This window comes from Lissotriton vulgaris, chromosome 8, assembly GCF_964263255.1.
Source record: "Lissotriton vulgaris chromosome 8, aLisVul1.2, whole genome shotgun sequence".
Classification (NCBI taxonomy): Eukaryota; Metazoa; Chordata; class Amphibia; order Caudata; family Salamandridae; genus Lissotriton; species Lissotriton vulgaris.
Genome location: NC_141696.1, coordinates 1,230,399,732 through 1,230,426,528, shown reverse-complemented (window position 1 = coordinate 1,230,426,528; position 26,797 = coordinate 1,230,399,732). Strand labels below are relative to the sequence as shown.

The 26,797-nt window shown below is 44.5% G+C and overlaps 1 protein-coding gene across 1 annotated transcript in view; it reads left to right on the top strand.

Moving 5' to 3' along the window:
- Positions 1–26,797, top strand: part of RXFP2 (relaxin family peptide receptor 2) — a 1,407,219-nt gene that overhangs the window by 623,022 nt on the left and 757,400 nt on the right. The window contains exon 3 of the mRNA XM_086935135.1: positions 16,396–16,473. Coding sequence (XP_086791261.1) covers positions 16,396–16,473 — 78 coding nt within the window. The remainder of the gene's footprint in view (positions 1–16,395; positions 16,474–26,797) is intronic.

The window sequence follows — 26,797 nt, the reverse complement described above, 5'->3', positions numbered from 1 at the left end:
GGCCCCAAAAAGATGACAGAGAGCATTGGGTATGCAAGCCATGCAGGTTTTATGAAAAGATTAGCAAAGTTGCAAATTCACATCATCAAATTATTTGTATGTCAATAGCCAGTGCATGTATGCATTAGTCAATATAATTCAAAGCAATTCAAAATCACAACTGCAAACTTATAAAGTTGTCCAAAATAAATCAGAGCAGACTCAGTTTTCTCATGAAAGGAAATCCCTACTCAGCTAGGGAAAGGTCAGGAAAGTTTGGGAGAAGTCAAGGAGAAGGTGTCAGCATGAAAGGTCAGGGTATGTAAATCAAATAAAGTGCTGTCTAGCAAGGAGGAAGGCATCTGCCCATAGGTCACCTAAACTCCTTCAGGCAAGGGCAAAATGTATATGCTCTAAGGAAGCTAAAAAGGGTCTGCAACTCAAAAAAGCTAAAAGGGTATCTGCTCTAAAATGAATTTAAAAGGCATCCATTCTGAAAAATGTCAAATGGGATTTTTTTAGTAACATGCTGCAAGCACATTCTTAAAATGTCATAATTCTAACAATATCAGTAACACCTAATTTCTTAGAACAGCCAACCAATCAAGTGAAAATAGAAAATATTTAGTTCCAGTCTGATTAAAAAATACAACTTTCTCGCAAGCAGGCTTCGACTGTGACCCTCGAACTAGCAGATACAATATACAGCCTGCTCACACTGTTAGGTGCAGCACTCTCAAAAACAAAACATTCTTTACTGCAGGAGAAATGAGAAAAATGTGCATTACACGTTTTTAATGTTGCTTCAGCTTTTCAACAAAAGAAATAAAAGCAGTTGCTGTCAGATCTGGGGTGGTGGGGGGAGGTGAGGTGAGGGGGTATTTATTTATTGTATTATTTTTTATTTTATTTATGCAATTTTATATAGCGCAGACTTTACCCGAAGGTGCCAGAGCGCTTCACATAAGGACCAATAATGATATACAGGAACAAAATACAAATGCAAACAATAAGTTACATGGATCAAAAGTGACACTTGTGAGCAACCAAAATACATGAGGTAGCAATCAGTGCATTACAGGAGAAAAAAGTGAAATGGGTGCAGGTTACAAAGATGTACAAAATACAAGTCGAAGAATAATACTGCAATAAAAGGCAGACACTCCATCACAAGAACAAACGTTACGTAGGCAATGGAGGCACTTGTGCAAGTATCTAAAACAAACAAAATGTGTGAGGTAGCAAACAGTGTGTTATAAAACAAAAGTGACGTGTGCAAGTTCCAAAAGGGTACCATACACAGGTATTGGGATATTACTAAACATTTAAACTACCAGAACACACTGGGGAGGAAGACCATAATCCTGCCCAAAAGACTTTCCAGTAATGGGAGGTCTTCCTTCAAACGAAGGCAAGGGTGTGAGTTAGACTTGGAGGTGTCTTTGGAGGAGGAGAACTTTAAGGTCCCGTTTGAAGGCCTGAGAGGAGGAGGTAGTCCGGAGCTGAGGCGGGAGAGAGTTCCAGATTCTCACTGCGTTGCCTGAAAAGGATTGGGCCATCGATCTTTCCTTCTTGAAAGTGGGGGGTTCAAGCAAAAGATTTTCCGCATTCCGAGATGGTCTAGAGCCTCCAGAGAGTTTCAGTTTATTCGACAGGTAGCGAGGAGAGGAGGAGTGCAAGGCTTTGTGGGTGATACAGGCAGTCTTGTAGATAGCTCTAGCCTCGATGGGAAGCCAACGCAGGGAGGATAGCAGCGGTGTGATGTGGTCGCTTCTTTTAGCCCCATAGATGAAACGGGCTGCTGAGTGTAGGACCGATTTCAGGGGGGATAGATGGGATTTGGGGAGGCCAGTAAGAAGAGAATTGCAGTAGTCCAGTCTGTAGAGGACCAGCGATTGCACCAGTGTTTTAAGGTCATGCTTGGGAAAAAAGCAACGAATTCCCCAAAGAAGTCGCAGTTGGTATCGTGCAGACTTTGCAATGGAATTGATGTGAGGGATTAGATTGAGATTCTTGTCGAGTAAGACACCAAGGGATTTTGCGCTTTCAACAATGATATGCTTATTGTTGAGTGGATTTGTCTGATCCATCCAAGATTGAACCGGGGGAGGGGCAAGTGAGGAGGAGAGGAGGAGGAATTCAGTTTTGGAGGGATTCAGAATCAGTTGGTGAGTTGACATCCAGTTTTGAATGGAGTCGAGAGTTGATCTAAGGAAAGTGAGATTGTGGGTGGAGGCAACTTTGCGGTAGATTTGAGTGTCATCTGCGTAGAGGTGATAGTTGATCCCAGATTTACTTAGGAGATTTCCCAGGGGTTCTAGGTAGAGGTTGAACAAAGTAGGTGCAAGTATAGACCCTTGAGGAACCCCTTGACCTACCGCCAGAGGAGATGAAAGGCTGTTCGCTATTTTGATCCTTTCGGATCTATCTGAGAGGAAGGAAGCAAACCATTTAAGCACATTACCCTCCACGCCCATTCTCTGTTGCAGAATGTTGAGGAGAGTGTCGTGGTTGACAGTGTCAAAGGCTGCAGAGAGGTCAAGGAGAATAAGGAGACAGGACCCCCCCGAGTCGAGTATCCTCAGCGCGTCATCAATCACTTGCAATAGGGCTGTTTCAGTGCTGCAGTTTTGGATGAAGCCGGACTGACATTTGTCAAGAAGATCATTGTCCCTGATATAACGAGAGAGTTGTTTCGCTACACATCTTTCTGTGATCTTCGCAAGAAAGGGAAGGTTAGTGATGGGGCGGTAGTTATTGAGGTCATTCACATCAGCAGAGGGTTTTTTAAGCAGAGGGGTGACCTGCCCTGTTTTGAAGGAGACAGGAAGGGAGCCTTGGCAGAGGGAGAGGTTGACCAGAGTGGTCCAATAGGACAGTGAATGGTAATGGAAGTTGATAGCAATGGCACTGGGGATGGGGTCAAGAGAGTGGTTGGAGGGCTTTGTTTCGAGGATGCATTTGAGGAGGGCATCTTCAGAGATGAGGTCAAAGTTCTGCCAAACGGCTAAGGATTTGCGCTCCTCAGGAGGGGTAGGGTGAGCTACCTGAGCCACGAGGGATAGGAGTTATAATTCTAAAAACAAGCATTTGCAATGCAATAGGTCTCGCATTTGCGAGAGTTTGAGCTATTGGCATTGTAAATGACAATGCCTTTTATTATTGTGTTGGTTTTCAAAACACATAAGTAAAAAAAAATGCCATTTATAATGCCACTAGCTCTAACTGAAACAAATGCGAGACCTATTGCATTTCTAATGCTTGTTGACGAAAGGTGTGCCCTTGAAAGTCCGTATATCGCTGCATATGTGATTTAATGGAAAAGAAAGAACAAGTAATAGAAACAATTAAGCACACACACATCCTCCCCCACACATATTTATACCATGAAAATAAAAATAAATGTCCAATAATATGATATATAGTGCAACTTCACTAACACACGTTCACACATTTATTAGTTGTACAAAGGTCAAATTTATTGCCACAGGAGAGCAAAACTGGTAAGAGAAAAACACAGTTACTGACTCACAGACTAGATACTACAGTTACTTCACCCATGGAAACAATACTTCTATAAGGCCTCTCCAGCGTAATTTTTCTGAACAAATACAACCCCTTGCATCCTGGTTTTAAAACAAACATGAACAATGCCATGGCATAAACAATATATGCAGATGGATGCAATATAATGTGGTATTTAGTGCCACTGTTGAGGAGTGGAGGGGCATCGAAACCCACTGAGGCTTCGTCTCTCAAAAAGCATTTTCCTGTGTCCGAATTTTAAATGCTTGTTACAGGCGAAGACCGGTTCTCTGAAAGGTCAGGGGTTTGTGTCTGTCCAACATCAGAGATTGAACACCAGAGGTAAATAGTTGTATTGGGAGCCAAACACGGATGGATTCGTTAACATATCTATGTGGAATTGGAAAAGTATGCAGCAAATATGGCTCAAATTCATTAACATTGTTGTATACTCCCATCTTCATCCTAGCATTGTCAAATGGCAGAAGGTATATTTCTAGAGTGGTAAGTACACAAGAAGTATGAGATGGTAAGGTGTAAACCAGATTAATGCCAAGAAGCAGCCTTATATTCACTCACATATGTCCCCTCAATTAACCCTTCTTACTTCTACTTCAGTTAAGAATCTGACGACCATGATGTTCACTTCCACCTCCTCCAGTTTTTTTTAATCCTGATACATTTTTGAAGCCGTTATCGAAGCTGTATAGGGGAACAAGTGTCCACTCAGAGTGTATTTTGGGGAAGAAAGAGAGGCGAGAGAAGGAGAGGGGGAGAGAAGGACTGCGTCACGGAGCGAACGCTGAGAGAAAGAGCAGACAGTGAGGAGGGAGAAAAAGTGGAGAGCAAGAGAGTGCGGAGGGAGCGAGTGAAAGACAGTAAAGAGAGCAAGAGCTCAGAGAGAGAGCAAGAGAGCAGAGAGAGAAAGATATTGGGGTAAAGAGAGAAGGAGCAGGAGGAAAGAGAAAGAAAAAGCGGAAAGAGAGAAGCCAGGTGGGGAGAGCCCCTTCGAGATATAAGCACACTTGGCCAAGTCTGACAGCATTCTGTCGAAGTGTGCAGGTGTGACCTTGCACTGTGGTGTGGAGCGGTGTGTGAGTCGGGGGGTTGTCACTGAGAAGGTGGTGCCACATGCAACTACCGGTTTAGGGGTGGCCTGCGTCGATCTGAGAGCCGGGGGGTGGTTTCAGCACACACAGCCTGCAGTATGCCCGCGGCTGGGAAAGGTGATACCCCGCAGTGAATCCTGTACCCACTGTACCGGTATGTACCGGGAGTGATGTCACACCCCTAGAAACCGGGGAGGATCCTGTGAGTGTCAGAAAACAGCCAGTGCTGCAAAAACAAGAACTAGCTGTAAAGTATTATGTGCCTCTTGTTCTGTGCTTTTATGCCCCGTGCAAGGTTTCCATGCCGGAGTAACAGAGCCGGTCCGTAAACAGGAAAGCTGTTCCCCAGCACGTACACAGCCGCGAGCGTTTCCTGGGGTTGAAGAGGTGAGACTGGCACCAGCCTGGGGCTCCTCCTCTCCTGGTGACGTTGCACGGAGAAGAAGCGGGGCAGCCCTTCTGATTTTGAGCGCACCTCTTGGCTTGACGCTGACGTCCTGCTGAGCTGCCCCTCTCCCCAGTGGTAACGCGGCTCAAGGGAATCCCGGCTCTGGGCAAACGCCTGGCATGACAAACAAGGAGCAAGGGGCCAGTGGTGGTGGGGGGTGCAACACCACGAAAAGTGGTGCATGCATATTAAACGTATGCGCAAACAAGGCGCCATGTAAAAAAAAACAAGCAGGAAGCGGCTCGGGCGCAGCACGTCTTCCGGAGACGTGCGCGTTCACAGAGCTGAATCGGCTCGTGCACAGGCCAGTAGCTGCTCGTGCACAGCTCTATCTCACTTGCCAGTTAACACGGTGACTATAGAACTCGCTGGCGGGAGCCCTTCGCGCTCCAACGCCAGCTCCACCTAAAAAGAAACATTCGCTTACCTCCTCGCCACTCTGCCCCACGTAATCTCTCCTCCGCCGAACTGACAGGAAGCAGCCAGGCTCCCCTGAGCCAAACACAACGCTGCAATGCAGCTTTGAAATGGGCTCCTCTAAACCCTGCACAATGCTGCAATGCGGCACTGTGATTGGTCAGAGGGCCGTGATTCGGTGCTCATACAGGAACTGGGGACGTGGGCATGTTCTCCATGCCGGCTGTAACCCAGCCTGCAAAAAGAACATGCAAAGTGCGCATGACTGTTTGGCCGGCCTGAGAGGGCTGGTCAAAGCATTATGCACACTTTAGTGTGCCTACCACTCATCCCCTGCTCTGTCACGTTTCTTTTATGCCTTATCGGAGGAGCCGCCGCTGAATAAAAGTGCACTTTTTACAAGTAACAACTAAGATGAGCCCTTTTTAAAACACAGGCCTAAGTTAGCCAGAATCAGTTTAAACATGTAAAATTTACAGAAAATACATTGCCATGTGGCACGCTACCGTTAATATAAAAAAGCATTTAATAATTAAAAATGCCTTTAATGTGAAGTATCTGATATTGAGACAGCTGGGAAACAAAAGTTGAGCATGAAACAAACCTTTATTTCAACAATGAGAGCCGGTGGCAAAGTAAAGCTGCTACAGCCAGCATAGAACCATAAAGAATGACGGTATCTATGCCACGACACCCCATGGGTGATAACTGATGCTCTCTTCACAGACCCAAACACCTCAAATAAGTAGCCAACGCATTCATGCCTTATAACCTATCTATTGCTATAGTCATTGCCATATTGCCACCTCTATGTGTTCACATCTCCCGATCACTGCTGTTTATGCGTTTTTTGCATGATTGTTGTGAATCAATATATTTGATGCTTCATGTCTTTAAGTAAATAAATATATTCACCTCAGCATTTGAATAAAATGTAAAAATACATCTTTTAATTTTGTACCGCCATCGAGGGTTACAGCGGGACATCTGATGGCTGCAAATGAGTTTCTTTATTATATTTCTACATACAGGGACACTTACCAGGCGCGCAACACCCATTGGGCTCACCGGGCTTCAGCCCCCTCACATCCCCCCCCCCCCCCCCCCCCCCCGTCGCCTCATCTGCCCGGGCTAAGATTACACGCACTGAAATGGTGCAAGATAGCATCCGATCGGAGAATGATTTTTTTAATGCTTTCTGAGAGGCCCAGCAGCCCGAGCCAGCCAGCCTCTGAACTGCTTCAGTGAGTGACCTCCTGCCCCCACCTCTTGTTTTCCTTTACGGTGGCGCCGCGAGGTGAAATCCTTGCCTGAAGGCAGGGATTTCACCTAAGCACTTGATCGCTTGTGAGCATGGGGTGTGAAGTGCACAGCAGGGGGAAAGGGCTGGCCAGTTAAGGTGATGCTTTTCCTTTGTAAAGGAATTTCTGCTGGCGTCATAGCCCATGGGGTGCTGTCTGTGCACTTGTATAGATGTGTATTTCATACAAGTGCACAGACAGCAAACCATGGGCTATGACGCCAGCAGGAATTAATTTACAAAGGAAAAGCATCACCTGCACTGGCCATCCCTTTGCCCCTGCTGTCTGTGTACTTGGATGGAATTCACATCCAAGGCGCTGCTCACCAGATAAATGGTGAACAGGGCCATGGATCTTTCTATTTTCGCATCCAAGGGCACCAGGGAAGAAGCAGAGGAGGCCCAGGCAAGGAGAATCCAGGAGCCATTTGACCCCCACCTATCTACTCTGAGACCTTCGAGGGGCTGGATGCCAGGACACAGTGCTGCTGATCAGCCAGCCTCCACACTATAGTATCAGAGGAGCAGGCAGCAGTTTTTTATTTATGTAAGTTCCAGTAACTTTAATGCATTTTTCAGTACAGCATTACCTACTGCCTGCATGTCTAGGTTACTTTGAATGTTGTTCTTGACTTACATACATAGAAACGTCAAAGAGGACAGTCCCCTCCAAATATGCAAATGTAGTGTAAGTTTGTAGTGTTCATTTTTTTTTGTGGTGGTAGTGGGTAATTTTAGAGTTCAGGGTGGGAGTGGGTTTTAGGGTGCCAGTGAGTAACTTTATGGTTCAGGGTGGGTTACGGATTGGGGTGCCAGGGGGTAATTTTAGGGTTCTGAGCGGGTATGGGTTTTGGGGTTCCAGGGGGCAATTTTAGGGTTCAAGGTGAGTATGGGTTTTGGGGTGTCAGGGGGCAATTTTAGGGTTTAGGGCGGGTATGGGTTATGGGGTTTCAGGGGGGAATTATGGTTCAGGGTTGGTATGGGTTATGGGATGCCGGGGGGAATTTATGGTTCAGCATGGGTATGGGTTTTGGGGTGCCTGGGGTAATTTTAAGGTTCAGGGTGGGTGTGGGTTTTGGGGTGACATGGGATTAATTTTAGGGTTCAGCGTGGGTATGTGTTTTATAGTGCCAGGGGTAATTTTAGGGGTTAGGGCAGGTGTGGGTTTTGAATGTCAGGGGGCTATTTTAGGGTTCAGGGTGGATATGGGTTATGGGGTGCCAGAGGGGAATGTATGGTTCAGCATGGGTATGGGTTTTGGGGTGCCTGGGGTAATTTTAAGGTTCAGGGTGGGTGTGGGTTTTGGGGTGACATGGGATTAATTTTAGGGTTCAGCGTGGGTATGTGTTTTATAGTGCCAGGGGTAATTTTAGGGGTTAGGGCAGGTGTGGGTTTTGGAATGTCAGGGGGCTATTTTAGGGTTCAGGGTGGATATGGGTTATGGGGTGCCAGAGGGGAATGTATGGTTCAGCATGGGTATGGGTTTTGGGGTGCCTGGGGTAATTTTAAGGTTCAGAGTGGGTATGGGTTTTGGGGGGCAAGAGGGTAATTTATGGTTCAGCATGGGTATGGTTTCTGGGGTGCCAGGGGTAATTTTAGGGTTCAGGGCTGGTATGGGTTTTAGGGTGTGAGGGGGTTAATTTTAGGGTTCAGCGTGGGTATGTGTTTTGGTGTGCCAGGGGTAATTTTAAGATTCAGGGTGAGTATGGGTTTTGGGGGGCAAGGGTGTAATTTTAGAGATCACTGCGGGTATGGGTTTTGGGGTGCTAGGGGTAATTTTAGGGTTCAGGGTGGGTATGGGTTTTGGGGTGCCAGAGGTAATTTTAGGGTTCAGGGCGGGTATGGGTTTTGGGGCTCCAGGGGGTTGATTTTAGGGTTCAGGGTGGTAATGGATTTTGGGGTGCCAGGGGGTAATTTTAGGGTGTGGGGTGGGTATGGGTTTTGGGGTGCCGGGGGGGATAATTTTAGGAATCAGGATGGGTATGGGTTTTGGGGTGCCAGGGGTAATTTTAGGGTTCAGCGTGGGTATGTGTTTTGGTGTGCCAGGGGTAATTTTAAGATTCAGGGTGAGTATGGGTTTTGGGGGGCAATGCATCAAGCTAACAAAAATGTGTGCTTTAATTGTTGTCCAGTTTCAAATGCAGAATTCACCACATTTTTTTCTCAGCTTGACCTAAGCATTAACCGATCCTGATTATCTGCCATTTTAGCTCCGCCCCATTGATTTACATTAGCCACGCCCCTTCATCTGCCATGTTAGCCCCCCCCCGAAATTAAGACCTAGTTGCGCCCCTGACACTTACCACAGGTTCTCATTCTCCTCATTCATGTCAATGTTTCCATTTGGTTAAGAGGAATGGGAGAGAATTCAGGATTGATTCAAATTCTGACCATAAACAATTTTATTTCCCCCAATACTTCAATCAAACTTGATGGGTATGTTGTAGCCAGAACTTGCGCATAGGAATTCAAGGCATTCAGAAGGATGCGCATCCAGTGTCGGACTGGCCTATAGGGCAATCAGGCAAGGCCTGATAGGCTGGTCTGACAGGGCCATTTGTGGAGGTTTTCTGGCTGTTTGTGCATCTGTTTTATGGTCTGGTGGGCTGATTTTTATTGTTGATCCCTCTGATGTTAAAACATACATTGCTTGCAGCACGCACAAACGCATGCACTCTCTCCTTCTATGAAAAACATCGACACAGCATGCCTTTCCAAGTTCAAACCTGACCTGATTTGCAAATGTGGGCCAGGTTTGTAGGTATTTGATTCACTTTAATTTTGGTGCCCGGGCGGATTGTCTTTTCCAGTAGGCCCTATGCTCATCCACTGGTTCCTTAAGGGCAAGAGCATATTATTGATTAAGATCTGAGCAGCAGTTTTTAGTATTTATAAGAGAAGAATTCAAGTCAGTCACAACCTACTATCCTTACATTTGATCTCCTGCGAGAAATGTAAAGGAAGGAACATGCAAGTAAAAGGCCCTGGTTAGAAGTGGTAAGGAAAAGTGCTAATGCCCAAAAATTTAGTTCAGCTAAAATAAGGGAATGAGGGGAACAGTCTGAGGGAATACCATGCCACAGGTGTTGGATCTAACAAATAACAACAAAATAAAATACTAAAAGATCAACACCTCACAAACACATCTCTATAAATTATAATACTAAACATACAAATTTCCATTTTAATTCAAACTATCTTTTGTACAATGATGTTGTTGACAAACGCATACAAGATATTCTTATCTTCTATATTATGTACCACAATAGTTTTGCTGTGACAATAGTTGTACCACGATGCTATAGTAAAACAACATTTAGTACATTCCTTTGCAGCCTGGCAGAAGGAATATTTTACTGTCTAATGCATGTTATGTTTTTTTAAGTGCAGGTGGAAATATCTTTCCTTCATTCTTGCACCTAACATCTAGAGTCTGCACAGTTGTTCAAAGTCTTAGTTCAAATATATGGACGCTTTACCAAATTGTCAGGGTTTGCAGCCGTGACAGATGTCAAAGACCCGAAAAAGCCCTATTTGAGAGCTTCTGGAGCAATGAATAGTTTTGCACTCTTCCTAAGCCCAAAATAAATCATGAGTCACAGAACTGAAATAGATCTATCACATTTCTTAACAGATTTGAGTCTGTTAATTCACATTCAATTTGGGTTTCTTGTAGATTTCATGTGCCTAGCCTAATCCCCAAATATAAAGTTACCGTTTTTAATAATGACATATGGATTGTAGCCAACAGCTTTCAGAATGTAGGTGTGTGTGTGCTGCTTATACTTTATAGCTTGTATGCGTGAACCTATTCTGCATAACTCCAATAAAACAGGATTGGCTTCACTATGCTTATACTGTCTGCTTTCAATGAGTCTGCTGGTACTGGTCTTTTTAAGGCATCAGTGGCAGTTTAGCTTAATGAGCTGCACAGTAGCACCAGTTAACACATTGAGAGCACGGGAGACGAGAAAGAAGACGGATCATTAGAATTCCACTGCTCCCCAGGAAAAATTAGTGGGTGTGGAAACACTGATCTTATTTTGAACTGGAATATTATTAAAGCGTGACATAGCAACCACTTGGAATTCAGGGTATTCCGAATTCCAGGAAGTGACATATTTTAATCAAACAGATGGCTCTTTTTCAAAACCTAAGACTTTATTTTCTTTAAAAAATCCTTTTCTGTTTTATAATTTGTACAACATATTTTTGGTCAACTCTCTGATTCTCCTCCATTCACCTTCCTCACTTGTTAGATGTGTTTTAGTATAAAGCTGACTTATTGATGTGTTTTTATTGCCGCTCTGGTGCCCTCTGCAGACTCCATTGCAGGCTACTTGTGAACAGGGTGCTTGATACCGGACACACATGGAGAGTGTTTCAGCCATTTTGCTTCAGCTTCTTTTACACTTTGTGAAGTAAGCTATAGCGTAGGAAAGGTGCCCAGTGACATCACTAGTCCCCTGTAATACATTATTGCTAAAGAACAGGTAGGCCATATTTCTATGTTCATTCTTGTGAGCACAATCAAGGAACTCAAATGGAGTTTTGCTTGAAGTGCTCATGAACTGTTCTTTGTATTTATTTTTGATCCTTCTACCCAATACGTGATTCAGCAGGCTTTCACGCCTAGACTTCTCAGGGCTAGAAAAAACATATACAATATATATATATTATAAATACATGTTAACACAATTTACAAAGTACAAATGGTATCACCAGAACCCCAAATTGATTCTGCCTTCAAACCACCTCGTCACAACTCAAAAAGTGCTTAAGTTACCACAGATGAATAATTACAATTGTTTAGACAAGTCAATAAGAGTAATAGGAACGAGTGGCCATATCTGTGGCAGGATCTGGGTCGGTTAGGACTGGGGCCACAATACCTGCAATGGAGCCAGCTGCTCTACACTGCCCCCACGGCTCACGTACGAGTGGGTAGAACAGTGTGGAGCTCCATAGCCTTGTGACGCTGCATCCACCAGGCGTGCCTGCTGTCGACATTACTGTTTGCCATCTCTATGGAACCCATGGCCATGCAGCTGAAAATGGTAGTGGACACCTGGGATTTACAATTGGGAAACACCAATCACGTGGTATCACTTTATGCAGGTGATACCTTGGTATATTTGAGACACCCGGTACAAGCAGTCCTGATACTGGTGGAGGAAATGCAACATTTTGGTAATGTCTCGGGATTGCGCATCAACCCTAAAAAATCTAGACTGATACCAATGGGCAGGCTGGCAAATGTTTCCCGGAGGCAAGACCATTCATGGCTACACCATGGTCAGAAGAGGGTACACGATACTTGGGAGTCTACTTGGCAGGTTCCACTGATGCCTACCTTAGACTAAATATCAGACGGTTGGTGGAGGGATTGAGAGGCTCAATTATCTTTTGGGCAGACTTAACGCTATCACTAATGGAGTGAATTGCAATAATTAAAATGATTGTGCTGCCTTGTTGCTTTTATACGCTGTAACATTTGTTCTATATGGTACCACACTCCTATTTTAAAACGCTAATAATCCTGATGGGAGACCTTCTATGGGGTAACAAACTGAGACATTTCAATCAATCAGGCGTGAGTTTAATGACATTACAAAGAACTTGGGGGACGGGGGGACTTAAGGTTCTGAGTCTGGAACTTTATGGCCTCCCATCTTCAGTTTGCGGTTCACTGGCTTGACAACAGTGAAAATTGGGAGAAATCCCTTCTGGCTGGAATGTACGGTAGACACGCACTTGAAGAGCTATTGAAGATGGGTGGAGTGGTCCCTGAGACAACTACCTGCACATAATACGACATGGCACAAAAGTCTGGGAGAGCGCGGTCCGACGAGTGGTTGGCCATGCTTCATATGCACTGGACATGCCCCTATGGGAGATTCAACCATTTGCCGCAATTGCAGACTCCATGTCAGTTCAATGTTGGAAGGAAAGGGGTTGTGTCTACTTATGGAGGATCTGTACAGGGAAGGACAATTTATAACGCAACAAGACGCGCAAACTGAACTTGAATGGGTCTAGGGTAGTACCTGTGATATGCAAAAATATCAAGTGTTGCCCGGGGTTGTGGCCAAATTTCCCCACTGAGCCCCCCACCACTAATACACTAGTGACAGTACTAACTTTGGCACAGGGGAGGAGACTCATCTCTCACATATACCTAGTGCTCAATAATGACGTACTGCTGGAGCCGCTGGGGTTACAGCACAACAGGGATATAATACTTCCTGAGCCTCTGACTGACGCCAAATGGAGAAAGGTCCATGAAGGGGTCCCTAAAGTAAGCGCTAATACACGATTCAAACTACTTCACCACAATATTATACACCAGGCATATCTGACCCCACTCACCCTAAATAAGATCTACCTGCACCGTGCAGACACTTGCCCCAGATGCACCACTTGGGAAGCGCACGTATATCACATGATCTACGGATGCCCCAGACTCGAGCCGTATTGGGAGTGAGTGTTGACATGCTTAGGGGAGGCAACGCGCTGGAACATACCATGGGAGGCCAAGCAGGTACTATTGGGCTTGCTGCCTAAGCCAAAGAACAAGACACTATGGGGCCGATTCCGATCTCGCTCAGAAGGACACCGAACGCGATACTGCGGGAAAAAGTACGAACCAAACGCATATTTTCTGCCCGACTCATAGAGCTGTATGAATGAGCACTGACCGAGTCATTTCCGGGTCCGAACTGCTCCGTATGTCTCGTCTGTAAGTAAACCGTGGCATGCAATGGATGTGATTTACGACCGAGCCAGTACGATGCACTCGTTGGAAAGGCGGTGCAAGCCTAAGTGTCCGGCTTGCAAAACGTCTGGGAAGTTGCCTTTGGGGTTCAGCGCCGGACCCCCTGTCACCAGCAGCCCTACGACTCACACAAGGGTCTCCCCAACACAGACATGTACGGTTCAGAAGGTAAAAACGTGTACCCACTGTATGGGGCACCCTTGTGCGAGACGTACCCATTCCGTCAATGGGAGCCCATGTATGTGTCGTACGAACGGCTCTCATTGACTTCTTTGGGAGTCCGACCGAACCGAGTCTGGAAGCATACAGCCACATCGTACTCGCTCGGTCGGACTGCAGGAGTCCGGCTCCGTCAGAAAACACTCCGGATCCGGCTCATCGAAGTGCTTTCAGACCCAGATCGGAATTGACCCCTAAGTAGGAAGTTTGTCAAATTAGGGCTGGTATTAGCTAAAAGGCGGATAGTTATCGTGTGCATGCAACATCAGTCCCCAAAACACACAGACTGCCTCCGAGACATGAAGGAATGGGCTATGGCTAAGATGGTAAGGATGAAACTTGTGAGAAAAGATGAGAAGGCCGACGAAGATAGAACGGCACGGCTGATTATGTTGACGGATTTCCGGTGGGGGGGGGCAAGGGCAGATTACACAACAAGATGAGTAGAGGGAACTCTCTAGAGGGAAGGAAACACGCCACCCCAGAATACAAAGGATTTATATTAGAGTAAACGTAACAACACATATTGTAGGTCATCATACAATCAAGAAACCATTATTAGCAGGAACAGGCCGGGAAGGGGGGGGGTTGATGTTATTGTTACTATTTTTACAGTTTTACGAAATATTGGCAATAAATGTAGGATGCCCGACAATGTACAGAGGGTCTGTATAGGATATGGAGGGTATCCAAAATGATCCAATGAAGCCTGTATTGTTAATGACATAGATGTAACCAGAATATGAATTGTATATTGAGTTAACTTGCAATAATGTACTCTGTAAACTAGACTAAATGCCTATTAAAAAAATAGAATAGAAGAGTAATAAGAACATTGGAATGTTGGGAGCTCCATTGGAAACAATAGAGTGCCTGTGCTTTGTATGGCCATTATAAGCCTGGAGCATCAACATTCCAATGTTTAACAAAGGCCTCATGGAGCCCGAGGAGATTTCAACCCCCTCGGGCTCAGTGAGGCTCTTGATTTACAAATTAGAACATTCTGCCCTCTGGGGGCAGAATGTTTTAATAGCCGTAGAGCTCTCTGTAATGGCCTCTACTGGCTATTAAGGGCTTACACCCTTGTTAAAGGAGCAAACCAAATGCAGGAGCGGGACTTTAATGGGTGGTAGAGCCCGCTATGGCAGGCTCTAAGGTTACATTGTAACACTGGAATGTTGAACCCTCCATTGAAGACAATGGAATGCTCTGGGCTTCTAGTGCCTAGTAGAAGCGCCAGCATCAACAATCTAATGTTTGTTCACAGCTGCTGCTGTGAACAAAAGCCTCACAGAACCTGAGGGGGTATACGGAGCACAGGGGATTTCAACCCCATCAAGCTTCATGAGGCCTGTGTGTTACAAATTTGGACATTCTTCCCTCTAGGGGAGGAATGTTCTGATAGCCTTAGAGTCTTTTGTAGCGGGCTGTACCAGGCATTAAAGGCCCATTCTCTGAACACTGGAGCGGGCTTTTAATGGCCGGTAGAGCCTGCTGCACAGCGGGCTCTAAGATCTATATTAGAACTTTGATACGTGTGGAGTGCTCCTTTGAAGACAATGGAGTGGCTCTGGGCTTATAATGGCTGGTATAAGCCTTCGGCTCCAACATTCCAATGTGTGTCTCTCTGTTTCTCCCTTTTTAATGTAAAACATTCTACCCTTAAGTGGTGGAATGTTCTAATAGCCTCATTACCCTTCTGCCTCAGGTTATAAGTGTTATTAAAGGCCCTTCACTCTCGTTATAAGCCTTTGCCTGTGGGTCAGGTCTATAACTCGACTTCAGGGGCTTCAACAACTGGTATAGCCCTAGGCAGTGGGCTAAAAGTCTATAATGTGTATCCTAATTATATTTAATTCAAGGTCATTTCCATTATTGACCCTCAGTAGTACGTCAAGTGCACGCTTATCATATGTGAATGGTCCAAAAAAAGCCCTATTTAGCTGTGCATTAATCAACAAAGACAATTAACACACTTGGAGTAGGTTACTCATGTTCCATAGAGCATTAGACATTCCAACTACTGATGAAACTAGTCAAACACCCTACCTTTGTATCAAAAGGTCTGCAAGATTTACGTTTGTCACTACAGTAATCACACAATCTATGTACTCTAGATGCTGTGGTGTAATAAGAACCACTTCATGCAAGACTAAGGGGCCAATTCACAAGGGGCTTCCACACTCATGGCGGAGGCCCCCAATCGTGGCAGGGAGGGCCCGCACTCATGGGGTGGGCTCCCAGTGGGAACTACAGTGCAGAGGCCGACCATGACTGAGGGGCCTCTGCCACGAGTGAAGAAGCCCTGTGTGATTCGGGCCGTCAATATGTGTTCCTTGGTTGTGCTCACAGGAATGAACAATGACTTTTGTGGCTTTGCCTGCATTTGCAGGGTGTTTGGATGGTTGCCCTTCCCTCAAGTTGGAGCGAATTGAGGACATTTCGAACTTATTATATAACAGTTGCTTGGTATTGTCACACCAACATTAACCTTGACAACCTAAAACCCCATGAAATATTTCTTTGACAGACCAAGTCAGTTACTACATGTAAAAATAAAATAAAATAGAAAGCATTCTAGCGAGTTTACAAAAACTTTGGCTGTCTTTCTTTTTTTCTATAGGAGATAATACAGGATGGGCCAATATATTTGAATCAGTACATGGAAAGCCTCTGCAGCTCGATGATCCACAGGAATGCGGTAGGTGATCACTGAACTAAATTGAAAATGATTTTATTATCTGCAAAACCAGTATCAGTTTTATTTTAAGATTGAAATAATATGCAGCTTGTTGGTCTATACAGACATAATGCCTTCCTTATAACATCATTACCATCCTTGACCTAGGACAAGGGCTTGCATCGACCCAGGGTAAGAGAGAGTGGTTGACGCCAACATCCACATACTCAAATTGCCAGATCCCACAAAATGAAGAAGGAGGTCAATCCCCTCTAGGCAATGGCACACAGGAACAGAAGGATCCAAGATGATCTTGAAGAGGTCCATCAAGAGTGCGCATTGCTCCTTTAGAAATGTAATCAGGTGATCAACCCTCCTAGTACATCAAGGGAAGAAGGAAGGTATCCCACTGCTGCCCCTACCTCTGATACAGGAGGGAGTAATTTAGTAATGAGTCTTTCGGGGGAGGTGTCTTAAGTGTCCTCAGGTTCAGCACCACTGTTGTGATCTACTTTAAACCATGTATGTATATCACCAGTCAATTATTTCTATGTAAGAATAGATTGCTATGGTGCTATTGATGGGGTTCCAGGCTCTGGTAGTTACTTGCTGGCTGGAGGAGGGACCATCATGCATAGAGAGGTATATCTTCAGTTGAGGATTACTTGAACATACTGAATCTGGAAGCATACTCATTATAGCATAATTTTGGTAAAGAGTTGCCAGTACAGCAGAGGTAAAGATTTCCTGACATTTATCTCTATGCATTGATGTTAACGGACTGATGCATGAGCACCAAGGTGCCGATGACGGTCGGTGATCAGTTAAGTGTGAGGAATAAAGGCGCTTTACTTATGAGGCATTTGTGGGGCTTAATTTTTTTTAATAGAGGTAAATCCTCGGCCTCAACAATGAGGAGCCATCTTTGAGCAAGAGCAGAGGAGCACGAGTAGTGGAACGCACAGCCTCAACAACGAGGAGCCATGCCGAGACGACTCATGGTAGACTCCAACAGCATTGTTTCTGTTTGGGTACTCCATTCCCCTCTGACACTCATTAACTTCTTACAGGCAGTACAGGCAGCAGAAAAAAATTTGATCAGCATCGACATTATTAAGGACATTTAGGCATGCCACTTTCGAGGGTTATTAAAGAAAAGACATCTGCTCACAGGTCTACATTGCTGGTACCTTTCCATAACAACTCCTGCAAAATATACAAGTGTTAGAAACATAAAGGAGAGCTTACTTCAATCACACACCTACCACTCTTCTTAGCTCAGGCAGGAATGGCACCCGCAGAGTGGGACAAGTGGGTGTATATGTTTGATAATTATTTAAAGGCACTGGATGGGGAGTAATTCATGTTCACCAGTAAAAATGCAATTCTTCTAAGTACATTAGGGAAGGTTGGACATCTTATTTCTAACTACTTAGGCTATGCGTTGAACAAGGAAGGGCAACCTATAGAGGATGTGTACTATCAAGACAAGGAAAGACTGCAGATGAGATTCGGCAATGGTGATGAGAAGGTACAAATTCTACATGCAGACGCAAAGAGTAGGTGAGTCTGTAGATGACTTCATAACAAGGTTACATTAACTTTCAGTCATATGTAAGTTTGGAACAATGAAAATTTAATGATAAGAGTTCAACTCATAGTACAATGCAGGAGCAGAAAAATGCAGGAACGGTTGTGGGTCGCTAAGTACCCATCTTTGAAAGGCACAATTGAGATTGCAACTATTGCAAAAAATTCAGAGTACTGCATGAAGAAGATGGAACGGATAGTCATCAAAGGGGAAAATGGAGTGTAAGCAGTGGAGAGGGTGGGCGAGGAGCTAGCAATAACCTCTAAGTGGCGTGCCAAAGAAGGAAAAGGTGTCCTCAGCAATAAAAATGTGCAAAAGATGTGGATACAAAGGGGACTTTGCTAGGATGTGTAGTGACAATGACAAAGGAAAGGTGGCAGTGTTAATGGAAGAAAATCGTTCTGTAGACAATGGTGCAAGACCAAATAGAGTTTTGTGTGTAGGGGAAATCAGTTATCAAAGTTGGGAGAAAGAACAGGCCCAAAGTAGAATGTACCAAAGAGGAAAGAAAAGTGTGGTTAATTGGCAGATTCTGACTCATTCTACACAATTATACCCAAGAGTATATTCCTTTCCAAATGGTCTCATGAGAGTTAGCTTCCAAAGAACATTAGTCAGGGAGGATATTAGGGTGAGCAGATCGACATCATTTAATACATGTACATAGATACTGATTTCTGGAACTGGCATACAAAGGTAAAATGTACGTATCAGAGTCCAAACCAACCATGTATTTTAGGATGGTTTCATCAATACGATTTTCACATAAGAATCGACCCACTTGCGCCGATTCAGGTGATGTAGTGGAAGACTCAACTTTGAGGGATATTTTAGATGGAAGAAAGGATGTATTTAGAGAAGAGATGGGGCAATTGAAAGGGTAAGTGCACAAGATAAAACTTAAACAAGGAGCCATACCATTACAACATAACGTTAGGACGGTACTGATCATGATGAGAGAGTATGTAAAAAAAATTGGATGAAATGTTAAAGAATGGAGTTATTGATCCTATCGTACATCTGCTTGGATCTCTGCAGAAGTTTTTACGGAGAAAGCAGATGGGAAAATTGTGTTTTTGTGTGGACCTTAGGAGTCTATCAGAATATTTGCTTGTGGCAATATAATTGGCACCCATACCGCAAGTTGCTGTCTTGGATTGATCAAATATTATTCTAAATGTGTCCAAAACTTTGCTAGCAAAACAAAATGCTTGAAAGTGCTGATGAGAAAGGGGGTTGATTTCTGGTGGGGAATGGACCGACAAAAGTGTTCCCAAAATATCAAAGAAGAGATCTGTAATGCAGGTATTCTTATTTCTTTCAACACGATGAGAAAACAATTATGACAGTAGATGCCAGTGTCAAAAACATGGCTAATCAGAGAAACCAGTTGCATTTTCCTCACGCCACCTGACTGCAACTGAATGTCATTACTTTGTGATTGAGAGAAAAACGTTGGCAGAAGCATGGGGAGCAGAGTATTTTAGGACATATTTGTGATCAAAAGATATTTTTCCCAGGAGCAATAGAGAAGGGTTCTGCAAGGCTTGCCAGATTGGCCTCATGCTTGCAGCGCTACAATTATACCATTGATTACATACCCGGGTATAGAAATGTCCAAGCCGATTGTTTGTCACAGATGCCGTTGGATTGGAAGAGTGTGGATGAAGAAGGTGTGGGAAGAAGTGTAAAGGAAGGAGCAGTGGCAAGTGTGGAGGATGTCATTCGGTGGATTCATGGAGCTGTTAGTGATTGGAGTGGTCTTGTGCCATGAACAGCTATGAAGTGTGGATGGTGGTGCAAGAATTGATCAAGAAAGGGGGGAGAAGAGAAAGGGCCTTGCTCAATGCACTAAGGCCTTTTAGTAAAGTATTGGACAAGTTATCCCTGGTTGCTGATAAGGTCTTTATGCGAGGAGACAAGGTTGTACTGATAGAGCGCGCAGTTCACCCGGGTCACCGAATTCACCTATTTCTTACACGCACTGGGCCCCGGCGTGCACAAGATTTAATACACCATTTATTTTCGGGGTGAATTGGGTGATTGGCTTCTGCTACACGCTCTTATGAGTAATTAAGGTTGGCTTCACCTCTGCTTACCATGTACCTGACTTACCACAGGCACAATTCCTACGACAGATCTGGAGCTAAGCAGGGAAAAGAGTAGACAGGTCTAGTTCAAATACTCTCTACAATTATTACCATACTTATCCACAATTTCTGTAAAATGACCATAGACACCTGATGAAGTTTAAAGCTTTATATAAAGATTCAAAGAGAAGATGCCAAGACAATAAGCGATATGCAGAATAATATATCAAACATCAACATCAACACCAATATGTAACTTTGTATTAGAATTATAACCATTAGAATAAATGGGAAGACTAAGGGTAGGAATTTTTAGAACAGAACTAATCACTGCAACTTTATACTAGGACACGCGTTTAAGGTTGGGAACTAAAACATGTACTTATCCTCAAACTATTCTTACTAAATTCACTGCAACCATCTAAAGGTAAGGGAAAAACGGGAACATACTATTAATATAACGGATTGACAATTTGCTAAGGGTGGGGAGAGAAGTGGAACAAGCCTATTAAACAAATCACATATAGTTCGCATAAAAGAGAATAGAGCAATATCATTGGCAAGTAATGCTTTACCGAAAGAATTTTAAGAGAGAGAGAGAGAATGAGAGAGAGAGAGAGAGAGAGAGATGCAAACCCTCGGTCTAATAATTACCTAAATTCAGATTGAAGTCTAACCCTGGCCACGGGTCAGATGGGAAGACGGGGACAAGGACCCTCAGGAAGGAATGCCAGAATGCGAGCAGGTACAGCTCACGGACAGTAAGGACAGGATACCCCTCAGGCTTTGGGATCAGGACTGGGTTCACCAAGGTACGACCAACTCCCACAGCTTTAGAAGCAACGCCAGCGTTACCCCTCTCTGCAAGTAATCCGCCAGTAACCCCGATTTGGGTTTCGAATTCCCCAGCAAAGTGCTTCGCCAGCACTTAGGATTTTCCACCCCTTAGGAGTTTGTGGAAAGTATGGACAGAGTGCTCCGCAGCACTTCAGATTGAGCACCTATAGAGTTCGTAGGGTCAGTGACAGGTCTGCTACTCGGACAAGTCGGACAATTTTCCTAAGCTAAACTAGGGCAATTATACAGTTTTGGGGACCCTCAGACCACCCACTAATGTTGCAAGTGACAGTTTCCCATATTATGATTGGTCAGGAGAGGTGGTGCGGTCATTACCACCTCCTAAATTCAGCTTTCCCATATTTAATATTCAGGTTTGCACACCCGCCCCCCGGGTTCACGTTCCCAGGCATAGGAATACAGAATACAATACAAGAGTACAGCATATAGCAACAGTGTATGACAGTTCAAGGTACAATCTTGCATCTTCGGGATGGGTTCCCAGGCGCATCGGGCTTCAGGAGCCAGCTGGCTAGTTTTAGCTTCTGCGCAGTTAGGACTTTCCCTGGTCAGCTGACAGGGTTCAGAGGAGCCTCAGTATGGCGTTGCTCACGTATGCCCCAGCCCACAAAGACGCGGTACATGAAAAGTAAGCGAGAACAAATTAAAATCACATATAAAATGGTCACACTGTATACCATGATGAGATATTAACCAACCCTTACTTTATAATGACTATAGCATTATTGTTTAGTGCGAAAGGACAGATAAGCAAAAGCAGCAGCAACAAGCGGAGAGCGTGGTGAGAGTCAAGCAGCCATATTTGCAACAGTGCGCATGAGCACAAAACTCCCTCCAGAATGCGAGTGCGTCACATCACATGGGTATGACCGACGCATGCGCAGACTGAATTTCAGCGAAGCAGCCGCTTTTAGTGCAAGCTTCGTTAGTACGAGAAAAGACATACAAGCAAGCATCCTGGGGACACCCGCGTGTTGGAAAAACACTTTATAATTGGCGAACAATAGTGTTAATACGATTCTGCAATTTAGACAAGGGTTTTGCATGAGAGTAGGGCGCTTGCACGCGAATCCCAGCTCCATCAATCCCCTCTTTGATGATATTTACTATCATCACCACACAGAAGGAAACAGATGCCAACTTTTCTCACTCATCCATATCACTCATCGGGATCTCAACAAATTTATCGTTGAGTTTCCTTGCAGCTTCTCTATGAGAGTGGTGATTTTTCACCTTCTTGTAAATTTCACTCTTTAATTCTTCCAATTCTAAATCATCAATATTTCTTTTCACCCCCCTCTTATTTACTGTATATTTCTTTTTACACTTCTGGCATTTGCAGCAGATAAAAATGATCAATACAATTACACCTATTACAACTATTGGCATCAGTATTTTCCACAAAAGATTTCTACCTAGGTTAGCAAACCAACTACCTATAGAGGAGAGACCTCCAGTCAGTCTCGTCCAGGTACTGTCAACCTCCAATGGTTTGAGTTCCTTTTCCAAATTAGTTATGTCCTTCACATATTGTTTTAATTCGATACTTTTATCTGGAATGTAAGTGCAACAATGTTGCGCTTTCAGCATTCTACAGACTCCGCCCTCTTTTGCTAATAGGGTGTCAAGGGCAAGACGGTTTTGTAAAACCATTGATCTGATCGCAACCATTTCGGTATTGACCATCAGGAATCCTGCAGCAGTGTCCGTTGATAACCGGTCCACTACTGTAGACAATTTGCAGATTCTATGGGTGTTCAGAACTACCCCCATTCCAGGTATCAGTGCACTAAAAATATCACCTATAATTTCACCTACACTTTCACGTCTACTACGCACTAAGCCATTAGTATCTTCATCGCTTCCAGCTGCATTATTCACATGGTATATTTTCGGGAAAACAATGCCAAAGTAGCAGCTTCCATACCAGTGATCCGGCAATTTGAAATAAGCCTTGTTCCCACATATATAATATATTCCGGGAAACACAGGTTCTGACCCATTTTTGAAACCCCAACCCCCAATTACCTTGTAATTATGTTCACACTCGCTGGAACCGATGAATACATTGTTATAGTACTCTGTCTTTTCCCTATGGATACAAAGTTTCCCCTTTCGTTCAAAATCCAGCAACAAGGCAGGATTAGCTTCGCCTTGCGGGGTGTTATCCATGTGCTCAGCCCACCTAGGGACTCTATCCTTTTCGTCATTCGCCTTTTTCTGAAACTTTTCTCTCCTTCTGTCTGCCATCTTAATGAACATCTTTTCCTGCTCTTGCAGAGAACAGGTCAGATTAGATTCTCTAGCTTCATCTAAATCTATGTTACCTATAGTCAGAAAATATTCTCCCATATAACGGGTCACGTCACTTGTAGTATGTACACGGTTCAAGTGTCCTCTAATAGGCAGTTCAGAAAATACTACGTCATCATTTGAATAATAGTACTGCAAGGTGCTTCTATAGAACAAGCTAGCTAATATACTACAGGAGATTCCATAGGTTAAAGGTAGATGGTGGTATGTCACGCCTTCAGCCACTGAAGTTGGCAGTTTCATGCAGACATAACAGTCCTCTATTTCCATAGCTTCTACGTAATGCACTAATAAGTTAGCAAAAACATTTAGATGCGTCCTGTTTCTCATTTTGTGAAAATGTAGTCCATCCTCATCTGATGCTTCTAATTTAGGTCGTGTGTGTGTCAGTCCGATTTGGTTGTCGCGTCTTTCTAGGCTTCGTGGTGTTTCTGCAGTCTGTACATCTCCTACGTCTACTGCTTCGGGTTCAGTGGGGGACAAGTTAGGATTTTTACTTATCATAAAAGGTAGAAAAACTGTTAGTCCTATCCACATTACTATTAGCATGGCTATACTACACAAGCATATCTTACAACAGGTTTTGAGACACCCACACCGGGATCTCCCAGAGACATTCGGATCAGACATTTTTAGCTTACAGGTGGCTTTCGCTACCCCTCTTCGTTTCTTTGCACCAAAGGCTCACTTCTGGGCTTTCTCAAGGAGGGTCTTCGTCAGAGCTCCGATCAGCAATGAACTCTTCGTCACTGTTGCCACTGTGGTGTGGTTCGTCTATTTCTTCCAACACAAAGTAAGTCCACTCAGGGCTCCGATACAGTCTGTTCTGTTTCTTTAGTCTGTCGCTTTTTCTTAGCGATTTGCCTTGGGCTGCATTTCTTTCACTTTGAGCCCTTTTTCGGTCTTTATCGTTTTCTTCGACTGTCTTTAGTCTGAGCCGTAGTCTCTTTACGTATCGGGGTGCACTTCTTCCTCCGTGCCTCCCAGTGGTTGAGGAGACTTGGCCTTCTTCGTGCACTCTTTTCACTTTTTGTTGTGGCACCTCTGTTTTCCTGCCTGTCTGACTAGTTCCAGGTCTTTCATCTACTTCTTCTGCCTGGTCCCTTTTCTGACCTTGCTCAGATTCAAATCGCACTTTCTTTTTATTTTTGGTTACTGTTGTTTCCGTTGTCTGAGCACTTTGATCTAGTTCTATCTGTTCCTGTTCATGCTCTTCGATCTCTTCGCTTTCTTCTGCATGAACGTCAGCTCTAATTTCTAACTGTCCCTCTCCACTTTCTGGAGTCTCAGGAGAGTTCTCGAGGTCTCGATCTGACCCTACTTGGCCTACTTCCTGATCAGGTGTGATGTGATTCTCGTTGACCCGACCTTCTTCTTCTAGTTCTAGCTCACCTGGACTATCCCACTCACTGTCTAAGTAGGAATATTTCCTGGTTCGTATTGGATCATGAACCTGTTCGTCGGCGGGATACCATTCAACGTCTCGACTTGTGCTCGGCAGTTCAATGTCAGCTAGCTCCGGACTCTCTTCCTCAGAAGCTTCTTCAGCTGTGCTGCCTTCAGCTCCAGTCGCGTTTTCTCCAGATACCCGCTTCGTGTGGCTGGCGTGGATCCACTTCGGTACACCAGCACACTTTACAGCAGTAGTAGTGACGAGGATCACTTGTCGTGGCTTTCCCCACCTTGGCTTCAGGCAACTGCTCCGGGTGTGTTTCTTTAACGCCACCCAATCTCCGGGTTGCAGTTTATGTGCTGGAGTCTTTGGCCACTCGTCTTCTGTCTCTCCAATCTGCTGAGAGAGAGAACGCACTTGGTCACCCAGCTGCTTGCAGTATTCTAATACCATATCATCAGAAATGCTTAGCAGTTTGTGTCCGGGTACCCATGCCTGTCGCATCACTCTTCCCATCAACACTTCATGGGGACTTAGGCCAGTTTTTCTGTTCGGGATACTTCTCAGACTCATCAGCACAAGGGGTAAAGCCTCTATCCAGTTCATCTTTGTGGAATCACACATTTTTCCCAATCTGGATTTCAGGGTGCCATTTATTTGTTCCACTACCCCAGAAGCCTCTGGACGGTAGGCACAATGCAGTCTTTGCTTCATTTTGAATGCTTTACAGAGTTCTTCTAGGACATCGTTGGCAAAATGCCCACCTTGGTCCGTTTCGATAGTCTCTGGGATTCCATACCTAGGTATCAACTCCCTGAGCAATAGCTTGGCAGTAGTTAGGGCATCATTTTTCTTTGCTGGGTAAGCCTCCACCCACCTGGAGAACAGGCAAACTACGACTAGGATATATCTATATCCCTTGCATTTGGGCATGGTTACAAAGTCTGCCTGCATTCTAACAAAGGGACCTACTGCCTTTCCAACAGTACTTTGCTCTACTACAGTCTTCTTTCCTGCATTGAATTGCTGACACACTAGGCACCTCTGGCACAGCCTTTCCGCCTGGTTCCTGAATTTTGAGTTACAGAACACCTTGTCAAACACCCGACACATTGCGTCTCTTCCCATATGTGTTGGTTCATGTATCATTCTGATCATGGGGTCAATCAAGCTATCAGGCAGTACAGGCACACCAGTCGAGTTTACCACCACACCATCATCTCTCAATTTGCATCCTTCTGCTGCCCATTTTCCCTTCTCTTGTCTGTCTGTGGCCTGTTGCAACTCTTTCAATTCTTCCCACGTTGACACATTCTCAAACAACATAAGTTGGCAGCTGGTTCCACTCCACAAGGCAATTTGGAGTGACATCTGGTGTCGGGCACAAAATTGTGCAATTTGGTCAGCGTACCTATTACCGGCAGTCACATCATCATTTCCAGATCTGTGAGCCGCACACTTGACCACAGCCAATTCTTTGGGCAATTGGATAGCTTCCAGTAAGTTATGCACCACCTTTCCGTTTCTGATAGGAGTGCCTGAGGAAGTCATGAATTCTCTTTGCAGCCATAATTGGCCGAAGTCATGAACAACCCCGAAACAGTACTGACTGTCTGTGTAAACAGTAATTCTTTTGTTCTTTCCCCTCTTACATGCTCGAGTTAACGCGATGAGCTCTGCCACTTGTGCAGATTTCACCTCGCTCAGGTAAGATGCTTCTATCGTTTCTGTCAATGTAACCACAGCATAGGCAGCACTCAGACTCCCACTCTCATGTCTTAAACACGAGCCATCCACGAACATTGTCTTATCCCCATCAAGTAATGCTATTTCACGGATATCCGGATGGGGCTTTGTACTGTACTCAGTCAAATCAATGCAATTATGTTCCCCTCCCTCTTCGATTTCTACATCCAGAGGGACCGGTAACAGGGTTGCAGGGTTTAGGACGTTGCACCGAGAAATAGATATATTTTCGGCGCCAATTAAAATTCTCTCATACCTAGTCAGCCGACTAGGAGTGAGGTACTGGGTCTTAGTTCTGGTCAGTAGAATTACAACAGAATGAGGAACATATACAGTGACGTGATGTCCCATGAC